Here is a 24,738-nt window from a genome sequence, read left to right on the forward strand (position 1 = left end):
TTTTTCATAAACTACTATTTGCAATTGATTTAGTAAAAATTTCAAAGAAAGTGAAGATAAATTCTTAGGAAATGATGAAAAAGACTTGAAGATCCATATAATGTCAAAAATATGTTATTTTTATTGTCGTTTTAGATGGATAAAATATGATATACAAATTTTAGAATACACCTTTTGTATTTAGAATATGTAGGATAAACCAGTAAACTAAATTAGCTTTGTAAAAATATATTTTCTTGTCACTAAAACTTTTTTCATTCGGTTAAAATTTGACACTAGCTAGTGATTTTATTTATTCAAATAGATTGTGGTTTTTATTTTCAAGGGAATCATAAGTTTTTATTTCCAAGGATAAGTAATAATAAGGTTGAACAATCATAATCATAAATCGTAGTTTTGATGATTACAAATACGTTATCTCAAGAAAAATTAAAACATAGAAACTACAGGATTTAAAGAACTTTGAACCATTGGCTAGCTGGATCACACGAAGCATCCTTGGTCAAACACTTGCAAGGGTTAGCGACGACGCTGTTGTCACGTTCGTCCACGTCAAGACATAGCAACAAACCATTACTTGTCTTGAACGCCAAATGCATCTTGGTAGCTGCGATTTGTCCCAACTTAGAACACTTAGTGCCAACTCCAAGCTTCACCTTTTGTCCAGCTACATTGGGAGCTTCGACGCACATTTTATTGATCCAAAGAATGCCTTCGTTGGGGTTGAAGGTCGATGTGTCGGCTTTAGGGCATGGTCCTAATCGCAGTGTTGGTAATTTGTCTGAGGGATTATGGGTGACGCAGAGTCCAGACAATGGATGGAAGATAGCGTTCTTTGATTGCAATCCAGGTCCTGTGTATACATAAGTATTTATATGGGAAAAAAACTAGGATTCTTTATTTCGAAAAGAAAAAAACCAAAATTTGAGTTTTGAGCTAACTTTGCGAAGCTATTCATTTTTTATATAGCTTTTTCTTACCTTTAAAGGGATATTGGATTCCAGATAGTTGCTGCAAGTAAGTAGCGTTTCTCACGTCTTTCCAATTCGCATCCAAGATACCAAAAGTCTCAACCATATCCGTTTTACCGGTTCTCAAGTAATAATCTCCGGTTAACGCCCAAACCGCCCAATCCAAATCATTCTGAGCCGCCCAAGCCACCAAACAATTCATATACCGGTTTCCGCTGATGTCACGGCCACTCTCCTCAGTCCCAAACTCAGTCAACATCAAAGGAAAGCCTCTCCCAACTAAGAATCCTCCGTTGCGTGTAACCTTTGTGATGATTTTGGCGCAGAAATCGTTAGAGTTGTGTTTTCTCCACGAGTCTCTGCCGTCAGAGAAGCTGTACCAGTGGAGTTCGAATACGAGTTTGTCGGTGAAGCTTACGTTGAAGAAACGGTCACGGAGGAATGAGAGGTTTGTGTCAAAGTCGATGCCCGAGAGGATGACTAGTAATTTAGGGTTTGCGGCGTGCACTGCTTCTGCTCCTTCTGGCATATGCCTTCACGTTACCATTAAAACGCATGCATGCAATTAGTTACCACGTAAACATACACGAACAATGTTATAGAAACAATAGCAAATAGTGAAAATTTGAAATGTATTGTATAACATCATGAATCCAAACATATTTATGTAAAATTATAGCTGATCAGCTTGTGTATAGTTTGATAGGTACAGTTTTAAAAAATAAATTTAAGTTGTGATTCAAAAATATATAATTTTCTCATTTTAAAATTGTGATTCAAAAATATATAATTTTCTCAGTGGAACAAAGTTTGGTGAAATTTTCTGAAATATGTACCTGAACCAGAGGTCAGGGTAATCTCTAGCGCCACGTGGCTCGTTCCTCAGGCTCACACCAACGACATTAGTGGCACTTTTGAACAGAGTAGCCATCTTGCTCAAGCCATTGGCCCAGACTTTGGGATCAAAGTTAGGGTAGCCGAAGAAGGCGTCGAGGTCATTCTCACCACAGCACCAGCCTGGGGTTGTCAAGTGGTTATCTAGTATCACCATCACTCCATTTTGTCCTAAGTTCGATACCACTTCCTGATGACAGAAAACAATCATAGCATATTATATTATTATTTGTTATTGATTCAAATTGGTTCAGGTTAGATATAGTCCATCTACTTTAACACTATATTTACCTGGAATGCGTTTAGAAGGGGGAGATTAAGGATTTTGGGATTGTGAGTTTGAATCCCAAGAACGTCTTCAAATAACTTCAAGCTTTCGAAAGACTGTTTAACAGTAACCTTAAGGGCCAATGTGTCGTTAGTCATCAAATCAAGAGGCCAAGTGAGCCGAACGCAGTTAAATCCCATTGAGACAATCTTTTTGGAGATGGAGTCTAATGGTTGTTTGCTTAGCCCTTCAGCTACCGTGGGCTGGAGATGAGCCGGCCAGTTCACGCAAGCTAGCTTCACCCTTTGCCCTTTCTCATCCACGATCCATCGAGACTTTGTTGAGAGAGGATAGCTTGTGATTAGCTTTGATGTCGAAGAAATGAATAAGAAGAATAAACAAATATACAAGGATCTCGCCATTTCTTGTCTGTTCTTTGGTTTTTATTTTGATTGTTTTAAACTTCAATTTGATTCGTAATTTATATTGCAAAGCAGTTAGTTTTGTTTCTGGTTTTTGGCAGATTATATGTGTTTATGGTTAGAGGTTTTTTTTTCCAACTAAAGACATAATTGAAAGAAAAAAAAAACTAATAGTATTAACGGTAAGAAAAAAAAAAAATCAACAGATAATACCAATCTAAGGTATTTATTTCTCGAGAATTTAAAAAAAAACTTTATAACAAGTCAAAAACAATATATTACATTATTGTAACAGTAAATATTTGTTTGTAAACTAATTTCATATAACAAGAAAACAGTATATCTTATCTTTCAATCTTATAATTTTAAAATTTTCTTTGTTCTGTTATAACAAAAAGAAAAAAGAAACGAAGGTAAAAACAACTTTAACATAATACTAATTTCTTATAACAAGAAAACAATATACATCTTATCTTTCAATCTTATAATTTTAAAATTTTCTTTTGTTCTGTTATATCAGAAAGAAAAAAAAGAAACGAAGGTAAATACAACTTTAACATAATGCTGTAATTATTTTGTGTATGGGGAAAACTAGATTCAGATTGATATATATCAGATGCATGTCACAAATCATAGTTTTGTCAAATATCTTTAGGTCAGGTGCGATTTGATATTCAGATCGCAAGAGAGTCCTGGCCAGCGGATTTGCTTATCAGTCCAGTGGAGTTGTATGATGTTATTCTCGGGATAAATTGGTTGCATCGGCATATGGTGCATTTGGATTGCCATCAGGGTAGAGTAGAGTTTGAGCGTCCAGGAAGGAAGTTGGTTTTTTAGGGTATTAGACCGACTTCGGGGAGTCTCGTAATCTCAGCCATTCAGGCTGGGAAGATGATCGAGAAGGGCCGTGAGGCTTATTTGGTTACTATATCTATGCCAGAGTCAGTGGGGAAGTCTACGGTTAGCGGTATTCCGGTAGTGGAGGAGTTTGAGGATGTGTTTCAGTCTTTGCAGGGATTACCACCATCTCGGTCGGATCCTTTTACCATTGAACTGGAACCGGGGACAATACCATTATCCAAGGCTCCTTACAGAATGGCTCCAGCAGAGATGGCAGAGCTGAAGAAGCAGCTAGAGCATTTGTTGAGTAAGGGATTCATCCGTCCTATTGTATAACCATGCATTAATACTACATATACTCTTTTCAATTGCGTGTTGTATTAAGTGTGCAAAAATTAACATTTACGTTTGTTTCAATCCCCAATATGGTAAAATCCGGTTTCAGCGTTTTATATTTCCTTGTTTCTCCTTACTACTACTGAAGAAGAACCAGCCGAAGAATGCCCATGTGCAAGTAAAGCCGCACCAATTTCTGCACCCATCTTCCCTAGCGAGATCATTTCTTCTTCTTTTTTTCTTCCCGATCAACGCAAAAATCTAGAGGCTTACCACACAAATCCAGGTTATTAGCAAAGTTCTTCAGTCAAATGTGAAAAAATTCCTCGAAATTTGGGACAAGGCCGATCAAAAGATTGTCTGCCATTGAGAACCATCTGTATAAGACTTATATGTGACTAGATCTATATGTTAAAGTATGATAAGACATAATGGGTTCGGATATCCTACATCTCCGAGACCAACTCGAGAATTCATTAATTAGAAAAGTTGCATCATACAATTGTATCTAATGAGGCGACGCCACACACCTTGTGTGAATCCTAAACACTACAAAAAAAAGTTGGCATTGATAGCAGAATAAGATAGCTCGAATTTTACAAGTGCTATGAAAGATAATATTCAAATATTTGCAACTGTATTATAGCATTTTAGAAACGCTAAGAACATCGTTAGTGAAGCAATCCTCCTAAATTACTCACATATTAATTAATTATATAAATTATATATACAACGCTAAGAGCATTATTAGTGGAGCAACCCTCCTGTGTACAAGATTAAAAAAAAAAATACTCAATCGATGAATAAAAAATATATATACAATGTCCCAGGAAAAATAAGACAATGGTGAACAGTCATTTTATAAAAAAAACCAAAATAATTTCAAATACGAATGACCATGGAGCTCGATTTATCAGAGGTATTCAAATTTATATTATTTATTTGATTTACTCCAGTTCTTTATTTTAAAATTTTTAAATTTTTAAAAATTTAAAATATCAGGGAAAGCAAAAATGAGAATAGCCAAAAAAAAAGTATTTTTGAAAAAAAAAGTATCTCAAGAGCATTTCTAACAAATTTTCAAATATTATTAACTCGGTGTTACACAAATAAAATATTATTTTATTATTTTATTATCACTATCAATATTAGAGTAATAGACATGTATAATTAAATTGATTAAATTAATATTATGTTAAAATTCAAATTGTTCCGAGGTATGTCTTGGATTAAATCATAAAATTAACAATTAAAATACAGTTATACAATCTTGAACACTAAAAAAACAAAAAAACAAAAATAACAGAAAAAAATATAACTTAAAACGTAAAATTTGTAGTCATAAATAACTTGTTCCGCGGATTTAAATCTAATGATATGTATTATTAAAAATACATATATATTGTACTTTTGAAAAAATGTATCTATACAAAAGTGTATTACTAACAATTTCTCTTGTTAATTTACATAGTTATAATAATTTGTCTCACATTACTGTTAGTACAGACAGATTAAATAATTCGTCACACCCATATCTATTAGAATTTATAACATGCGGAGTTCTTGATATCCAAAAGTTAACCAAGTATAGTTTGAGAAGCCAGGTAGGGAGAGATCTAGATATGAATGTGAAAGTACCAAGTGAGAAGCTACTACTCTGCTCAAACTTAATTTTTTAACAGCTGTCAAAAAGTTGATGAGAAGCTACCAAGTGATCCCGCATGCTGTGCACAGCGAATTGGCTGCATGGTTAGGGATGATGTTTTCTTTGAGTACCTTAAAGTTCGGGCATATGTCTTATTTGCAGTAGGCCCGGAGTTAAGGCGGCGTTTTATACTAACGAGGACTTGTGATGGTTGACCGGAAGTTTATCATAGTAAATATCAATGAGATAGAGACTGTAACATAATATGTCCTCTTCAGCACAAAATTAATGGGTGTTGTTGGCTGACTAATGAATAATGATACAACCAGGTTTTAGTCCCTATTACTAATCCGGAAATGCACGTTTAAAATGTTGCGGTAGTTGCTTAATTGCGATATTAGCGGAAAACCTCCTTGACCAAATGAGTTGCTTTGAAATGTGTCATGGCTTGCGCAAATGGTTCCGTATTGGTACCACTGACCATGTGGCATAGCTTACTGCAAATAAGTTTGATCTTTTATAGATTATGGTTCTTTTAGTTTTGAGTGACCATATAACATGTAAATATTTTGCTTGATAATAAACATGATCTATGTGTCATTCTACTGCCGCTCCTTCTTGAATGTCTTCTACAATATGTAAACGTACATACAAAACAAAATGAGTTCAACATGTTGCAAGAGCAGTTTGTTTTATTTCTCAAGTACATTTGTTAACTAAAGAAAACTACTTATTCTGAAATGGCAACACAAAATGGGTTTTTGACTTTCCCATCAAGAACTAAAGCACGGCCTAAACATGACTGATGATTGATTCTCAAGTACAGTATCTTAGATGGTGGAGGTTTTGAACGAGTCAATACAGCTCTCAGTTGCAAATCCTGTCTCCCAAAACTTTTCAAAATACTCGGCATATGTAAAGCTTCTGTAGATAGCAGGAGAGTCTTCTTCCTCACTGATCAGCTCTTGGGCAGGACTAATCACAGCGTCTTCAGATGGACAATAGAATGTTGGTATCGATATCCTCTCCTTGTCGCTGTTCACAACTGCTCTATGGAGAACACTCTTGTATTTGTCATTGCTTATCACCTAAAAGGAGAAACAAGCACATTAAGTTAGCACAAAGAGAGTAAATTAAACAAAACAGAGGAACTTTCAAATTTGTACGCCTAATATTACCTGCATCTGGTCACCAAGGTTGACTATAAAAGTGTTGGGAACAGGATGAACAGCGACCCATTTACCATCTTTATACACCTGTAAACCAGGGACTTCGTCTTGAAGAAGAACAGTGATCAAGTTTGCATCTTTATGTCCTGGAAGCCCGTACGTTAGCTCGGGTTCCGGACACGGCGGGTAGTAATTTATGGCCATGTGTTGACCATGTTTGCCTAATGTATTGCTTACACGGTCTTTCACGAGGCCTAGACTCTCTGAGATTGCTTCAAGAAGTGTCAGAACCAAGGCTCTAACGCTTGTGGCGTATTCAGCTGTGACTTCTCTGAAAGATATTGGAGTTGAGGGCCATTCGTTGATGAAATCTTCGATAGGGTAGCAATGGAGTCGAAGGAAGTCTCTCCAGTTAGAGACTTTCTCTGTGCAAACGTTGAAACTTGTGGAGAGTCTCGTTGTCTTTTTGGTATCTGCTGAGTAATGCTTTACTCTTTCGCTCTCTGGCTGCCTGAAAAACTCTCTCGCAACATTCATCATTTTCTTGATTGTTTCTTCTGGTACTCCATGGTTCTTGATCTGGAACATGCAATACAAATAAAATAGTTACAAAAAGATAGAGTAAATTAAATCTAGTTGATAACTAAAGTGTATAGTTTATACAACAGAGTAAATTGGTAAGGAGATTAAAAGTGAATAGGGACTTGCCTGGAAGAAGCCATAAGAGGAGCATGCATAAGCAAACTGATTGATAATGTTGGCTCGATTGGGACCATGGAGGTCTTTGAGATCGATTAAAGGGATAGAATCGCCGGAAGTTGCAACGTTGGACATGTTTGGACGGTCAGAGATTGGTCGGACGTAGTTTGAAGGGACGTGATCAACGACGGAAGCGATGTCGGATACGAGGAGCTTTGTTGTTGCAGAAGCTGCCATGATTGGTGTGAAATCTAAAGCGAGGGGATAGAGAAAGAGAACTATAGAGAGATATGTTATCACTTTATAGATGTGTTATATAAGGACATGCACACCGCACGATGTTTTCCACATGGCAAATATGAATTTGATTTTGAGACTTCCTCTTACCTTTTAAGTAAGAAACTGATGACAAAATAAATAATAAAATGAATTAATATAGAAATCGTAAAGTTTATCTTGTTTTTNTTTTTTTTTTTTTTTTTTTTTTTTTTTGACAACTCTCTTTTTCTTTCTTCATTTGCTATTTATAATTTTAATAAGGTTATTATTGCTTTGAGATTTAAATAAAGTTTTAAACACTTTAAATATTATATAAAATTTGTTATTATTATTAGACCAAGATTTTGTTAAACTCTTCTAAAATTTAGTGTTATTAGTTTGTGATTTATAAAAAGTCATTTAAAATCTTAACATATTTGGATTATTGGATTCAAAAATTTTATAAAATCATTAAAAGTTTTATATTATTCAATTAAAAAATATAGAATTGTTCATAAATTCAATTATTGTGTTATTGGTTCATGATTTTATACACTTTATTCAAAAAAATAAAATCATGAAAATTATCACAAAAATACAGATATTGTTTTCAGCATTTTACAAAATTTAAAAAAAACTAATCAACAAAACTATAAGATACTTTCTAGAAATCCTTAAAAATCTTATTTATTTTTTATGATTTTGTTGAAGTCTTCAAAATTGTTTATAAATTAGAATCTAACTAACTGCATGTTCAAAATTGTTTATAAATTGTTTATAACACCCTATTTTGTATTTCTCTTTCTCTTCATTTTTTTTGTGCCATTTAAAAAATAATTAATACTGCATGTTAATCTACCATTTACTTCATGCTTATCTCATCGCACAATATAATACGAATGTAACACTATTTTCTAAAGATGTGTGTTAGTAGAATTGTAGAAAAGCAATCAATCATGTTCTTTTACCGTGTTCACATTCAAGGCAAATATGGAATTGTCTTATTCTAATAATACTAGCAGTTTTTCTTAACTTCGGTATATTCGAATGTAGATTTTTTATTTTGAAGATTAGTAATCTTCAAAATGAGAAAACATTCTTAACAGTATAAAATCGAGGAAAAATAATGATGTTAAGAATATTCGAAGAAACATTATTTTTCTCGATTTTATAATTTATATAGAAAAATAAAATTAAGAATGTTTTCAAGAGATTCTAATTTGCACCCTATTTTAAATCATGTTTTAAGTGAACAATTCTCAATCAATATTAGATGAGACATCTGAAACTATGGAACCCTTGGATAACCCATCACATACATTGAGACGTCGGACTGACGGTTCGTGGAAATATTCAAATCCTACCACAGGTCTTGGTTAGTGGTGCTATTATGGAAACTACTAGACAATACTACTTGGGGGCAAGGGTCAACGGAGGATCCAATCTTTTATTCATTTGGAGTTAGAAGAATAGACTGTTAAATTTTCAAAAACAATTGTTCAGAGTTGGTATCGATGATGTAGTTTCCCGAAGAATAGTCTGCTTTCTCCAATCTACTAGATGAGTTCGGTTTGATTTGTGCTTTCTTTTCTTTATTCTTAGTATTTTATATTTTACGCTTTTATAATTCTAAAACGGATTGTCTTATTAGATTTTCTAGAATATTATTTTCTGATTTTAAAGTTGTAAACACTTTTTTCTAAATTGGATAACCATTCCTTTTTAAATCAATGTTTGGTTGACAAAGGAATTAATATAGAAGTCGTAGTGATCATTTTTGTTTTTGGCCAATTCTAATGTTTAATTTTATGTGTACCATGGATTACTACTAAGGTAAAAGTAATCAAGTTTTGCAAGTAACTGATAGTAATATATAATAGATTTATTAGTGTAACATCCGCGAACCAAAATGTCTATTTTGGAGATGGTTGTCGATCGATACCAAGGGGGTATCGGTCGACACCAATATTTTTCTGGTTCGGCCAAATTGATTTAATTGTCGATTTTGGTCGGTTTGGTTTAAGAAAAACCATATAACCATATTATTTAAGTGGCAAGTCAACCTAGGTCGTGGAGTTTTGTTGTTTTGGCCGCTTAACAGAGAGAAAAAAAGAAGAGAAAAGTTGTTCTTGAGTTTTGTGAATTTTTGAGAGATTTCAAGGCTTTGTGGGTGAGATTTTGCTGTGGGAGTGAGGATTCAAGGCTAGGAACATGTGGAAAGCTTGCTGGGAGTGTGGATTCGTCCATTGTTGGTCAGAAACTTCCTGCAAAGAGGTGAGTACATGACCATGGCTAATCTAAGCCTGTGATTCCTTGTTCTTGCTTGTTTGTTGTTGTGTTTGTGTGTTTTTCTTGTTGGGATTGACTGCTACAGGTATCTACGGATGTATAAGGTTCGGGTCTCGAGTATTGGACGATTTGGTGGAGTTTGGGAGCGAGATTCGACTCTCGTTTTTGTCTGGATCGTGGATGCAGAGGGAGTGTCGATCGACACCACTTGGTGTCGGTCGACACCAGTGAAGCAGCATCGATCGACACTGTGGGGTAGTGTCGGTCGACACCGTGGAGCCAGTGTCGGTCGACACTTGGCTGGTGTTAGTCGACACCTCCCTTCCAGCGGGTCGATGTTTGCTTTCCTGGTTTGTATGCTTTGTTTGTTGATTGTTTGGAACATTGAAATTACTGTTGCTTGTGTGTATAACCCAGTAGATGGAAAGATTGCCTCACTGTGCGTTTATAAAATACTCATGCATCTCAATTTGTGTTTGTGGTGCAGGTAAAGGCAAAGTGTGATCATGGAATCAAGACAATGAAGAGGAGGATGTTTTAGGGACTCAATTGGTTGTTGTCTGGCATTGCTAGGTTGCTAGGTTGGGTCATTAGAATAGGTTGTTGGTTTTATGTATCTTGTTGTTTGGTATTTGGATATTGTTTATGTTATAATGTTGGATTATTATTGGATTATTATTGGATATTGGTATTGTTATTCCGCTGTTGATTGTGATTGTGGTTAGATGGCTAGTGGGTATGAGACCACTAGTTGTAGTTTATTTATTATATTATATTAATTATTTATTAATTTTTTTTTAAAAGTTGGTCCTTTCAGTTTGGTATCAGAGCCCTCAAAGTTCTAGGTTTGGGTTCATTAGGCTTTGTGTTGTAGATGTTTGGGATTTGCATGCTTTGATTGATTATGTGAGTTAGTCAATTATGTGTGGCATGGAGTCATAGAACATCCTCTTCGAGCCTACTATGTGATTCCACGGTGAGTTTATGTTTCTGTGTTATAATAGAAATTGTTTTGCTTAGTCTTCTGTTCATGGTAGTGCAGATGGCTAGAGATTGTGCTGTTGATGGTCGTGGACGCGGACGTGGTCGTGGTAGGGGCAGAGGCCCAGCAGTGAGTGAGACTGCGGACCAGAGTGTGACAGCTGAGGGTGTTGGCAAGTCGCAGGGTGTCAAGGAGGATTCCATGAGTGTGGCCGCAGTGGCCGGTGTTTATAGGGTCCTAGGTGTGGGAGTCTCAGTGGGTGGAGTCCCTGGTGTTGATTTTGCGGCTATGCTAGCACAGTTGTTGGAGCGGTTGCCACCGGTGGTACCGGCTCAGGTGGTGCCACCAGTGGTGGCAGAGGAGCGGCAGCCAGTTGTTGCGGATGTAAGAGCACATGGACGTTATTTTTTCCATGCTCAAGGAGATGAAGGGTCTCGTGACTGAGCGATTTTCGGGTGGTACGGACCCTACTGCTGCGGATGCATGGAGGACGAGTGTGGAACATAACTTCCATACTCTGAGATGTCCTGAGGAGTTTTGGGTGGACATAGGGGTCCATCATCTGGTTGGTGATGCTCAGGTGTGGTGGAGATCAGTGGCTGCTAGGAGAGTGCAGAGGGAGATAACTTGCGCTGACTTCGTCTTAAAATTCAACCGCAAGTATTATCCTAGAGAGGCATTGGACCGGTTGGAGGTGCAGTTTTTGCAGTTATCTCAGGGGACGCGGTCAGTGCGGGAGCTGGACTTGGAGTTCAGTCGACTTATATGTTATGGGGGCCGGGCAATGGAGCCTGAGGAGACCCAGATCAGGAGGTTTATGAGGGCTCTTCGTGATGACTTGAGGGTCCATTGTAGAGGACGTGCGGTTCAGCCTAGTAAGGCTCAACATCATGATGGTTCTAGCAGGGGAGGCAAGCCTGCGCAGGGAACCAAGAGGAGGTGGGAGGCTACGCAGACGCAGAGTGGCGCGGGTTGCTTCAAGTGTGGGAGAAAGGATCACAAGTTTGCTAGCTGTCCCAAGAGGAGTGTTCCGACGGTAGGGATTCGTGTATGCTATCATTGCAAGGTGCCAGGGCACATCAGACCCTTGTGTCCCAAGTTGCAGCCGGCAGCAGTGGCAGCATTGCAGTAGGTGCAGCCTGGAGGTCAGCAGGTGGCACGGATTGAGCAGGCGCCACGGGTTTACACGACTGCAGAGACTGGTGGAACCAATGCCGGGGCGATCACAGGTATAATTTCTGGTACTTAAGCTTTGTGAATTTTTGTAGGTTCAGATTTTATGTTTTTCCTGTGATAAAGTGTTAGGTTCTCAACACATGAGGTTTGTGTAGGGACCTTGTTGGTGGGCGGGTTTAAGTCCCACGTTATGTTTGATTCTGGAGCTTCTTATAGTTTCATTACTCTGGAGTGTGTAGAGAGTGCGAGAATTAGAGGGGATCCCGGGGAGCGTACAGGAGTTGTCAGAGTTGTGGGAGGCAAGTTCCTGAGATTTGTTGGACGAGTTAGAGGAGTTGATATTCAGATCGCAGGAGATTCGTTGCCAGCGGATTTGCTTATCAGTCCAGTGGAGTTGTATGATGTTATTCTTGGGATAGATTGGTTGCATCGGCATATGGTGCATTTGGATTACCATCGGGGTAGAGTGGAGTTTGAGCGTCCAGGAGGGAAGTTTCAGGGTATTAGAGCGACTTCAGGGAGCCTCGTGATCTCGGCCATCCAGGCTGGGAAGATGATCGAGAAGAGCATTGAGGCTTATTTGGTTACTATATCTATGCCAGAGTCAGTGGGGAAGTCTACGGTTAGCGGTATTTCGGTAGTGGAGGAGTCTGAGGATGTGTTTCAGTCATTGCAGGGATTACCACCATCTTGGTCGGATCCTTTTACTATTGAACTGGAATCGGGGACGACGCTANTAATTTCTGGTACTTAAGCTTTGTGAATTTTTGTAGGTTCAGATTTTATGTTTTTCCTGTGATAAAGTGTTAGGTTCTCAACACATGAGGTTTGTGTAGGGACCTTGTTGGTGGGCGGGTTTAAGTCCCACGTTATGTTTGATTCTGGAGCTTCTTATAGTTTCATTACTCTGGAGTGTGTAGAGAGTGCGAGAATTAGAGGGGATCCCGGGGAGCGTACAGGAGTTGTCAGAGTTGTGGGAGGCAAGTTCCTGAGATTTGTTGGACGAGTTAGAGGAGTTGATATTCAGATCGCAGGAGATTCGTTGCCAGCGGATTTGCTTATCAGTCCAGTGGAGTTGTATGATGTTATTCTTGGGATAGATTGGTTGCATCGGCATATGGTGCATTTGGATTACCATCGGGGTAGAGTGGAGTTTGAGCGTCCAGGAGGGAAGTTTCAGGGTATTAGAGCGACTTCAGGGAGCCTCGTGATCTCGGCCATCCAGGCTGGGAAGATGATCGAGAAGAGCATTGAGGCTTATTTGGTTACTATATCTATGCCAGAGTCAGTGGGGAAGTCTACGGTTAGCGGTATTTCGGTAGTGGAGGAGTCTGAGGATGTGTTTCAGTCATTGCAGGGATTACCACCATCTTGGTCGGATCCTTTTACTATTGAACTGGAATCGGGGACGACGCTATTATCCAAGGCTCCTTACAAAATGGCTCCAGCAGAGATGGCAGAGCTGAAGAAGCAGTTAGAGGATTTGTTGAGTAAGAGATTCATCCGTCCTAGTGTATCACCGTGGGGAGCGCCGGTGTTGTTTGTGAAGAAGAAGGATGGGAGTTTTCGGTTATGTATTGATTATCGGGGTTTGAACCGGATCACTGTGAAGAACAAGTACCCTCTTCCTAGGATCGATGAGTTGTTGGATCAGTTGAGGGGTGCTACTTGGTTCTCCAAGGTAGATCTGGCGTCGGGTTATCATCAGATACATATAGATAAGGCAGATGTGAGGAAGATGGCTTTCAGGACGAGGTATGGGCATTATGAGTTTGTGGTGATGCCTTTCGGGTTGACTAACACGCCAGCAGCGTTTATGAGATTGATGAACAGCGTGTTTCAGAAGTTTCTGGACGTGTCTGTCATCATTTTCATCGATGATATCCTGGTATATTCTAAGAGTCCTGAGGAGCATGCAGTGCATTTGAAGGCAGTTCTGGAGAAGTTGTGGGAGCAGAAGTTGTTTGCCAAGTTGAGCAAGTGTAGTTTTTGGCAGCGTGATATGGGTTTTCTGGGTCATATTGTTTCTGCAGATGGAGTTTCTGTAGATCCGGAGAATATTCAGGCTATCAGGGATTGGCCTAGACCGCAGAATGCCATAGAGATCAGGAGTTTCCTTAAGTTGGCAGGTTACTACAGGAGGTTTGTACAGGGTTTTGCAAGTAGGGCACGCCCTATGACTAAGTTGACAGGGAAGGATGTTCGTTATGTCTAGTAACAGATGTTGACTACTACGCCAGTGTTGGCTTTGCCTGAGCAGGGAGAAACCTATGTGGTTTATACTGATCCATCTAGAGTTGGTTTGGGGTGTGTGTTGATGCAGCATGCGAAGGTGATTGCCTATGCTTCGCAGCAGTTGCGGAAGCATGAGGGCAACTATCCTACTCATGATTTGGAGATGGCTGCTGTAGTTTTTGCCCTGAAGATTTGGAGATCTTATCTTTATGGTGCAAAGGTACAGGTGTTTACAGATCATAAGAGCCTGAGTATATATATTCACACAGCCAGAGCTGAATTTGAGACAGAGGCGGTGGAAGGAGCTGGTGGCAGATTATGATTTGGAGATAACCTATCACCCTAGTAAGGCTAACACGGTTGCAGACGCTCTGAGTCGGAAGAGGGTAGCTTCGGCTCAGGAGCAGAAGATGGAGTCTCTGGTAGGAGAGATCAGTGCTTTGAGCTTGTGTGCGGTTGCACAGGAACCGTTGGGTTTGGAAGTAGTTGATAGAGCAGATCTTCTGAGTAGGGTGCAAGTTTTCTATTCATCCAGGAGCGACTAAGATGTACCGTGATCTCAAGAGGTACTATCACTGGGTAGGGATGAAGAAGGATGTAGCTAGTTGGGTTGTGAGGTGCAATGTGTGTCAGCTAGTGAAGGCTGAGCATCAAGTTCCAGGCGGGTTACTGAAGAGTCTACCCATTCTTGAGTGGAAGTGGGATATGATCACTATGGATTTTGTGGTAGGATTGTCAGTGTCTCGGACTTTTGATGCTATTTGGGTCATTGTGGACCGGTTGACTAAGTCAGCACATTTTCTGGCCATTAAGAAGACTGATGGAGCAGCGGTCTTGGCTAAGAAGTATGTGAGAGAGATAGTNCCTATGCTTCGCAGCAGTTGCGGAAGCATGAGGGCAACTATCCTACTCATGATTTGGAGATGGCTGCTGTAGTTTTTGCCCTGAAGATTTGGAGATCTTATCTTTATGGTGCAAAGGTACAGGTGTTTACAGATCATAAGAGCCTGAGTATATATATTCACACAGCCAGAGCTGAATTTGAGACAGAGGCGGTGGAAGGAGCTGGTGGCAGATTATGATTTGGAGATAACCTATCACCCTAGTAAGGCTAACACGGTTGCAGACGCTCTGAGTCGGAAGAGGGTAGCTTCGGCTCAGGAGCAGAAGATGGAGTCTCTGGTAGGAGAGATCAGTGCTTTGAGCTTGTGTGCGGTTGCACAGGAACCGTTGGGTTTGGAAGTAGTTGATAGAGCAGATCTTCTGAGTAGGGTGCAAGTTTTCTATTCATCCAGGAGCGACTAAGATGTACCGTGATCTCAAGAGGTACTATCACTGGGTAGGGATGAAGAAGGATGTAGCTAGTTGGGTTGCGAGGTGCGATGTGTGTCAGCTAGTGAAGGCTGAGCATCAAGTTCCAGGCGGGTTACTGAAGAGTCTACCCATTCTTGAGTGGAAGTGGGATATGATCACTATGGATTTTGTGGTAGGATTGTCAGTGTCTCGGACTTTTGATGCTATTTGGGTCATTGTGGACCGGTTGACTAAGTCAGCACATTTTCTGGCCATTAAGAAGACTGATGGAGCAGCGGTCTTGGCTAAGAAGTATGTGAGAGAGATAGTCTGATTGCATGGAGTGTCAGCGAGCATTGTGTCTGACTGGGATTCTAAGTTCACTTCGGTGTTGTAGAAGGCATTTCAGTCAGAGATGGGCACTAAGGTGCATATGAGTACATCTTATCATCCCCAGATGATGGACAGTCAGAGAGGATGATCCAGACGCTGGAGGATTTGCTGAGGATGTGTGTGTTGAATTGGGGTGGCCATTTGGCAGATTACCTGAACCTGGTAGAGTTTGCTTACAACAACAGCTATTAGGCGAGTACTAAGATGGCTCCTTATGAGGCTTTGTATGGGAGACCATGTCGTACACCGTTATGCTGGACTCAGGTGGGGGAAAGGAGCATGTTCGGGACATATTTTGTTTAGGAGACCTCAGAGAAGATTCGGGTTCTCAAGCTGAACATGAAGGAGGCTCAGGATAGGCAGAGGATTTATGCTGATAGGAGGAGGAGAGATCTTGAGTTTCAGGTAGGAGAAAGAGTATACCTGAAGATGGCCATGTTTCGGGGTCCGAACAGGTCATTGACAGAGACTAAGTTGGGTCCGAAGTTTATGGGTCCAATCAGGGTGATTGAGCGGGTGGGACCGGTAGCATATAGGTTGGAGTTGCCTGAGGTTATGCTTGCGTTCCACAAGGTGTTTCATATTTCTATGTTGCGGAAGTGTCTCCGTGAGGATGATCAGTTGTTGGCTAAGATTCCTGAAGATCTTCAGCCTAACATGACTTTGGAGGCGAGACTAGTGAGGGTTCTCGAGAGGAGGATCAAGGAACTTCGGAAAAAGAAGGTTCCTTTGATGAGAGTCCTTTGGGAATGTGATGGTGTAGAGGAGCAGACTTGGGAGCCTGAGACGAGAATGAAGGCAAGGTTTAAGAAGTGGTATGAGAAGCAAGCCGCGACTTGAACTTGTCTAGCCTGGTCCCATCTGTAATCCGTGGCTGGAGCGAGAATGGAGTATTCCAGCCCATCTCTCTTGTTTACTCGGTCGCTTGGGGTGGTTGGTTGTGCTACTCAGTAAAAAGATGAGGTGGTGCTCAGGGTACAAAGTTTCCGTGAGGCGGGGTTTTAGAGAAAGTTTCCTGAAAAAGAAGTTTCCAAAAGTGAAAAGTTTACAAAAGTGGAAAGTGCTAAAAATGGAAAGTTTTATGTGAGTTAGAATTTGTCCATTTTAGTGGTGGAGAGCCTTGGAGAGGCTTGTGTGGCCTTAGTGGCGGACTTTTGAGTCATTGTGCCTATGTGTGGCAGTCTTTTGAGACATTGTGTGTCCTTAGTAGCAGACTTTTGAGTCATTGTGCCCGTGTGTGGCAGTCTTTTGAGATATTGTGTGGCCTTTGTGGCGGGCTTTTTAGCCAGAGTGCCTGTGCCTGTTTAGGCGGTCCTTCGGGACAAATGGTCTTTGTGACGGTCCTTCGAGACAGTTGGTCTTTGTGACGGTCCTTCGGGACAGATGGTCTTTGTGACGGTCCTGTTTAGGACAGATTGTTTGGTTTTTGTGACGGTCTTGTTTAGGATAGATTGTTTGGTCTTTGTGACTGTCCTGTTTAGGACATATTGTTTGGTCTTTGTGACAGTCCTGTTTAGGATAGATTGTTTGGCCTTTGTAGCGGTTCTGTTTAGGACATTTGTTTGGCCTTGTGGCATGTATATGATCCTTGTGTGGTCATGAGGTATTCCAGTGAGGGGATATGTGGTTGGTGGGACATTGAGATGTTTTACTCGAGCCACGGTGTAACATCCGCGAACCAATTTTTGTAATTTTGGTGTGGGTGTCGATCGACACCCTTGGTGGCATCGATCGACACCATGTGTTCCGGTTTGGTCGGGTTCGTTTTAATTGTCGATTGGTTCGGTTTGGTTCAATTAAAATCCCTAAAATCGTGTGTAAAAGGGGAAAAACGACCCTAGGTCGTGTTATTTTGTTGGTAGTCGCCGCTTTTGAGAGAAAGAGAAAGAGAGAAAAGAGAGAAAACGTTTCTGTGACTTTCTGGGTTTGTTCTTGGAGTTTTTGGAGAGATCTGAGGCTGTAGGAGGGTTAGCTGTTGCTGGAAACGAAGGGGGAGCTTCTGGAGGTGTTGTTTTCCACGTTTCTCAATCCAATCTTCCTGTTCTTGAGGTGAGTGCTTGACCATGGTTGATCTAAGCATGAGATCTCTCTTGTTTGTGTGTTTTCTTTGCTGTTTGTGTTGTTTTGTTGCTTGGGTTCGTTGTTTTTGTGATTCCCAGTGATTTCTGAGGTAATTGGGTGAGTTTGAGACGGATTCGAGATGATTGGGAAGGAGAGTTCGATGTTCGGTTTCGCGCAGATCGTGTCTGCAGAGGAGGCATCGATCGACACTAGGAAGCATCGGTCGACACCATTTGGAGTGGCATCGGTCGACACTGTTTAGCATCGGTCGACACCATTGTTTGTAGCATCGATCGACACCGTGAGGCATCGGTCGACACTGGTCTCAGTCGAGACTTGATTTCCTGGTTTGATGTATTGTTGTGTGTTGTTTGTTTTGCTTAAACTTGAGGGTCTCATATGCTTGTGTGTATAACCCAGTAGATGGGAGGACGGCCTCACTAAGTATTTATGATAATACTTACGCATCTCAATTGTTGTTTGTGGTGTGCAGGTATGTGACGTGGAATCATGGCGATGAGGAGGAGGATGAACTAGGGTCTCGTTTGTGTGTTGTTGGTCTTTGTTATATTGTTTAGGATGGAACCTTGGATAGAGATATGTTAGGTTGCTGGATAGAATGGATAGAAATGTTATTGTATTGGTTTTGTATTATTGATATGTTTCCGCTGTGCATGTAATTGGATGTTGGTTTATTATTGGTTGGTTACTGTGTGTGGGTTGGTTTGTTTAATTAAGTAGTATGGGATACTTAATTATATCTTGTATTTAATTATTAAAAAGAAAAAAAAAAGGGTCGGGTTGTTTCAGTTTGGTATCAGAGCCTTTACGGTTCTAGGATGGTTAAATGGATGGTTAGAGCGGTTAGGAATTTAATTGGGTGAATTATTTTCCTTTTTGCTTGATGCATGATGTTGTGTGATGGAATTGATTATGAGTAGTTAGTCAATTTGTTTGCGGTATGGAGTCCTAGTATCATCCTCTTCGAGCCTTCAATGAGATTCCACGGTAAGATGTGTACTCTATGTGCGGTTTTTGAATTGTGTGCTTAGCCTTCTGTTCTGGGTAGTGCAGATGGCTAGAGAGGGTGCTGTTGGTCGCGGTCGTGGTCGTGGGCGTGGTCGTGGTCGTGGTCGGGGACGAGGTCAGGTTCCTGAGGCCAGTGTGAGTGTAGCCCAGAGCATGGCCAGTGAGGAGGTGGCGGAGTCACAGGTTCATCCTAGTGTGTCTGGAGACCAGGCTGGTTTGGGTGACGGCAGGGCGGATGGGCCCGGTGTCGGTCACGGTGTTGCCCCGGGTGTGGGGGTTGCAGCGGGAGGTGCTCCAGGCAGGGAGGATGTCTTGATGGACTTGCTAGCTCAGGTTTTGCAGCGACTTCCAGCAGTTGTGCCGCCAGTGGTTGGTGGGCAGGATCCAGTAGTGCCGCCAGTGGTTGGTGGGCAGGATCCAGTAGTGCCGCCAGTGGGTGGTGGGCAGGGTCCAGCGGTGCAGCCTGTGGCGGGTTTGCAGGCAGGTGTGCAGCCGGGGGCCGAGGTAGTGGATGCTCAGTATGTGCGGATGATGGAGCAGCTGCGGCATGTGGGAGCAGGGTATTTCTCAGGAAGTACCGATCCGAGTGTAGCGGATGAGTGGAGAGAGCGGATGGAGGATATTTTCCTTTCGCTTAGGTGTCCCGACCGGTACAGGGTGGATCTGGCAGTGTTTTACTTGTCAGGAGATGCTCGTGTGTGGTGGAGGTCGGTGACAGCACGGAGGGTGCAGCGGGGTATGTCTTGGGGAGATTTTGTGGGGGAGTTTAACTCCAAGTATTTTCCTCAGGAGGCTCTTGATCGTATGGAGGCACGGTTCTTGGGTTTGACTCAGGGGGACCGTACAGTGCGGGAGCTGGATGCAGAGTTCAGTCGGCTTGTGGGGTATGCAGGCAGGGCATGGGAGCCAGAGGCGGCTCAGGTGCGGAGGTTTTTGTTGGCTCTGCGGGATGATTTGAGGACTCGGTGCAGAGTGAGGAGCTATGCTACGAGAGCAGAGCTGGTTGAGGTTGCAGCTGGGATAGAGGATGACTTGAGGTCACAAATCTGGTTGTGGTCAGTTCTTTGGTGCAGCCACAGCAGTCTCAGCCGCTTTCTGTTCCTAGCAAGGGCGGCAAGCCTGCGCAGGGGCAGAAGAGGAAGTTCGATGTTATGCAGAGATCGAGGCACGGGGGTGCGAAATGCTTTGGGTGTGGTAGTAGGGACCACAAGGTGTCTAGCTGTCCACAGAGAGGTGAGCAGCGGGCAGTGACAGAGCAGCGGGCGGTGACGGAGCCGCGGACAGATACTCGGGTGTGTTACTACTGCAGAGAGACGGGGCATATCAAGCCTCGTTGTCCCAAGTTGCAGCAGAGGGCAGTAGCAGTGTTGCAGGCTGGAGCTCAGCCAGGGGTGCAGCAGGGTGTGCAGCACGGTGTGCAGCCGGTGGGTTGGATTGAGCCGACGACTCAGGTGTACTCGACTCAGGAGCCCGGTGGCACTAGTGCAGGAGCGATCACAGGTATAACCTCTGAGATTCGAACTTAGTCAATTCAATAGTTCAGATTATATTTGTTTTTGCTTGTGGTCAAGTGTTAGGTTCTCAACACATGAGATTTGTGTAGGGACCTTGTTGGTGGGCGGGTTTAAGTCCCATGTTATGTTTGATTCTGGAGCTTCTCATAGCTTCATTACTCCGGAGTGTGCCGTGAGTGCGGGGATCAGAGGGGATTCTGGAGAGCGTTCAGGAGTTGTCAGAGTTGCTGGAGGCAAGTTTCTGAGGGTTATTGGACGAGCTGGAGGAGTTGATATTCAGATCGCAGGAGAGTCGTGGCCAGCGGATTTGCTTATCAGTCCAGTGGAGTTGTATGACGTCATTCTTGGTATGGATTGGTTGCATCGGTATAAGGTGCATTTGGATTGCTATCGGGGTAGAGTGGAGTTTGAGCGTCCAGGAGGGAAGTTGGTTTTTCAGGGTATTAGACCGACTTCGGGGAGTCTCGTGATCTCAGCCGTTCAGGCAGGGAAGATGATCGAGAAGGGCCGTGAGGCCTATCTGGTTACTATATCTATGCCAGAGTCAGTGGGGAAGTCTACGGTTAGCGGTATTCCGGTTGTGGAGGACTTTGAGGATGTGTTCCAGTCATTGCAGGGATTACCACCATCTCGGTCGGATCCTTTTACCATTGAGCTGGAACCGGGGACGATGCCGTTATCCAAGGCTCCTTACAGGATGGCTCCAGCAGAGATGGCAGAGCTGAAGAAGCAGCTGGAGGATTTGTTGGGCAAGGGTTTTATCCGTCCTAGTTGTTCACCGTGGGGAGCTCCGGTGTTGTTTGTTAAGAAGAAGGATGGGAGTTTTCGGTTGTGTATTGACTACCGGGGTTTGAACCGAGTTACTGTGAAGAACAAGTACCCTCTCCCGAGGATTGATGAGTTGTTGGATCAGTTGAGGGGTGCTACTTGGTTCTCCAAGATCGACTTGGCTTCAGGTTATCATCAGATCCCTATTCATGAGGCAGATGTGAGGAAGACAGCCTTCAGGACGAGATATGGGCACTATGAGTTTGTGGTGATGCCGTTTGGGTTGACAAACGCGCCAGCTGCGTTTATGAGATTGATGAACAGCGTGTTCCAGGAGTTTCTGGACGTGTCAGTCATCATTTTCATCGACGACATCCTGGTATATTCTAAGAGTCCTGAGGAGCATGCAGTACATCTGAGAGCAGTGTTGGAGAAGCTGCGGGAGCAGAAGTTGTTTGCTAAGCTGAGTAAGTGCAGTTTCTGGCAGCGTGAGATGGGGTTCTTGGGTCATATTGTTTCAGCTGAGGGAGTTTCAGTGGATCCAGAGAAGATTCAGTCCATCAGGGAGTGGCCGAGGCCGCAGAGTGCCACTGAGATTCGGAGTTTCCTGGGGTTAGCAGGTTACTACAGGAGGTTTGTTCGGGGTTTTGCGAGTATGGCTCAGCCGATGACTAAGCTTACAGGGAAGGATGTCCCGTTTGTGTGGTCACCAGAGTGTGAGGCAAGTTTTGCAAGTCTCAAGCAGATGTTGACTACCACGCCGGTGTTAGCATTGCCTGAGCAGGACGAGCCTTATGTTGTGTATACAGATGCTTCTAGAGTGGGGTTGGGTTGTGTACTTATGCAGCAGGGGAAGGTTATAGCTTATGCTTCGCGGCAGTTGCGGAAGCATGAAGCTAATTATCCTACTCATGATTTGGAGATGGCAGCAGTGATCTTTGCTCTTAAGATTTGGAGATCCTATCTGTATGGTGGGAAGGTACAGGTATTTACAGATCACAAGAGTCTGAAGTATATTTTTACTCAGCCTGAGCTGAATTTGAGGCAGAGGCGTTGGATGGAGTTAGTAGCGGATTATGATTTGGACATAGCTTACCATCCTGGTAAAGCTAATCTGGTTGCAGATGCCTTGAGTCGGAAGCGGGTGGCTTCGGCTCAGGAGCAGGATATGGAGGTGTTGGTAGGTGAGATTAGTGCATTGAGTTTGTGTGCTATCTCACAAGAACCTTTGGGTTTGGAGGCAGTTGATAGAGCAGATTTGTTGAGCAGAGTGAGGTTAGCTCAGGAGAGTGATGAGGGGCTGGTGAATGCCTCTAAGGCTGCGGGTGCAGAGTATCAGGTTTCTGCTAATGGTACTATCCTTGTGCATGGTCGGATCTGTGTGCCCAAGGGTGAGGATTTGAGGCAGGAGATACTGAGAGAGGCTCATTCGAGCAAGTTCTCTATTCATCCAGGAGCGACCAAGATGTACCGTGACCTCAAGCGGTACTATCACTGGGTCGGGATGAAGAAGGACGTAGCTGACTGGGTGGCGAAGTGTGATACTTGCCAGCTGGTGAAGGCGGAGCATCAGGTTCCTGGTGGTTTGTTACAGAGTTTACCCATTCCAGAGTGGAAGTGGGATTTGATCACGATGGACTTCGTGGTAGGTTTACCTGTGTCGAGGACGTTTGATGCTATTTGGGTCATTGTGGACCGTTTGACTAAGTCTGCACATTTTCTGGCCATCAAGAAAACTGATGGAGCAGCGGTTTTGGCCAAGAAGTATGTGAGGGAGATAGTCAGATTGCATGGTGTGCCTGTTAGTATTGTGTCTGATAGAGATTCCAAGTTCACTTCGGTGTTCTGGAGGGCGTTTCAGGCAGAGTTGGGCACGAAGGTGCATATGAGTACAGCCTATCATCCTCAGACGGACGGTCAGTCAGAGAGGACGATCCAGATTTTGGAGGATTTATTGAGGATGTGTGTGCTGGATTGGGGTGGTCATTGGGCAGATCACTTGAGTTTGGTGGAGTTTGCTTATAACAACAGCTACCAGGCTAGTATTGGGATGGCTCCTTATGAGGCCCTGTATGGGAGGCCGTGTCGTACACCTTTATGTTGGACTCAGGTGGGGGAGAGGAGCATATTTGGTGCAGATTTTGTTCAGGAGACCTCGGAGAAGATTCGGGTTTTGAGGCTGAACATGAAGGAGGCTCAGGATCGGCAGAAGAGCTATGCTGATAAGAGGAGAAAGGATCTTGAGTTTCAGGTTGGTGATAGAGTGTACCTCAAGATGGCCATGTTGCGGGGTCCGAACAGGTCATTGACAGAGACTAAGTTGAGTCCGAGGTACATGGGTCCGTTCAGAGTGGTTGAGCGGGTGGGACCAGTGGCATACCGGTTGGAGTTGCCTGAGGTTATGCGTGCGTTCCACAAGGTATTTCATGTGTCGATGCTGAGGAAGTGTCTTCACGAGGGTGATCAGTTGTTGGCTAAGATTCCTGAGGATCTTCAGCCTAACATGACTTTGGAGGCGAGACCAGTGAGGGTGCTCGAGAGGAGAGTCAAGGAACTTCGGAAGAAGAAGATTCCTTTGATGAGAGTCCTGTGGGACTGTGACGGAGTAGAGGAGCAGACTTGGGAGCCCGAGGCGAGGATGAAGGCAAGGTTTAAGAAGTGGTTTGAGAAGCAGACCGCGACTTGAGCTTGTCTAGCCGGGTCCGAGTTGTAGTCCGTGGCTGGAGCGGGTACGGAGTATTCCAGCCCATCTCTCTTGATATTTGGTCGCTTAGGGGTGGTTGGTTGTGCGACTAAGTATCAAGATGAGGTGGTGCTCGGGATGCGGGTTGTTGGCTCCGGTTGTTGTATTTTTGGTTTTTCTGATGTAATTTCGTTGAGATTGTAACGATTATGACATTTTTGAGATTAATAAGATGAGTATTTTTCTTTATGTTTGACTGTTGTTGTCATGGGAAAAGAGAAATAGCTCGGGTTTCTATTTTTGGAAAGTTTCCATAAATAGAAAGTTTCCACAAAAGGAAGGTTTCCATAAATAGAAAGTTTCTAAAAAGGGAAAGTTTTGTGGAAATGTTGAGGTAGATCTAGCCGGGAGATACTCGATGGCATCAGTGTCTATTTTTGCTCAAGGCCATGCGGGCCCAACTCACGTGACACCGATAGCTCGATGGACTTTGTGGCCAGAGAGTGGGAGTGGTATGTTGCTTCGGATGACGATCCGAGAGCGCGCTTGAGGGTGACGACCCAAGAGCGGGATATGTGAGGCTCCCTGGATACCGTAGCTGTGAGCCGCGGCTCGGCAGTGAGCCGGTATGTCTCGAGGGTTGCAACCTGAGAGCGGGGGGAGTGGGTGTGTGAGACTCCCTGGATACCATAGCTGCTGGCTGTGGCCTGGCAGTGAGCCGGTATGACTCGAAGGTTGCGACCTGAGAGCGGGGGGAGTGTGTGTGTGAGTGACTTCCTGGATGCCGTAGCTTAAGGCGGTTGGCCTGATAGC

The 24,738-nt window shown here is 42.9% G+C and overlaps 2 protein-coding genes across 3 annotated transcripts; both read right to left on the reverse strand.

The window, feature by feature from the left end:
• LOC104720858 lies at window positions 353–2,555 on the reverse strand. Of its 2 annotated transcripts, none has more exons than XM_010438759.1 (4): window positions 2,157–2,555; window positions 1,808–2,055; window positions 1,089–1,504; window positions 353–853 (listed from the first exon to the last, which is right to left on the reverse strand). In XM_010438759.1, the coding sequence occupies exons 1-4, from the start codon at window positions 2,553–2,555 to the stop codon at window positions 453–455; spliced, it is 1,464 nt and encodes a 487-aa protein (XP_010437061.1). In that variant the 3' UTR covers window positions 353–452. The 2 variants fall into 2 exon arrangements, with proteins under 2 accessions (XP_010437061.1, XP_010437060.1); XM_010438758.1 differs by having other exon boundaries at window positions 981–1,504.
• Window positions 5,992–7,569, reverse strand: LOC104720866 (protein DMR6-LIKE OXYGENASE 2-like). The gene is made up of 3 exons (XM_010438768.2): window positions 7,254–7,569; window positions 6,555–7,124; window positions 5,992–6,464 (listed from the first exon to the last, which is right to left on the reverse strand). Exons 1-3 carry the CDS (start codon window positions 7,479–7,481, stop codon window positions 6,207–6,209), a joined length of 1,056 nt encoding a protein of 351 aa, XP_010437070.1. The 5' UTR covers window positions 7,482–7,569; the 3' UTR covers window positions 5,992–6,206.

Source organism: Camelina sativa, chromosome 2, assembly GCF_000633955.1.
Source record: "Camelina sativa cultivar DH55 chromosome 2, Cs, whole genome shotgun sequence".
Lineage (NCBI taxonomy): Eukaryota > Viridiplantae > Streptophyta > Magnoliopsida > Brassicales > Brassicaceae > Camelina > Camelina sativa.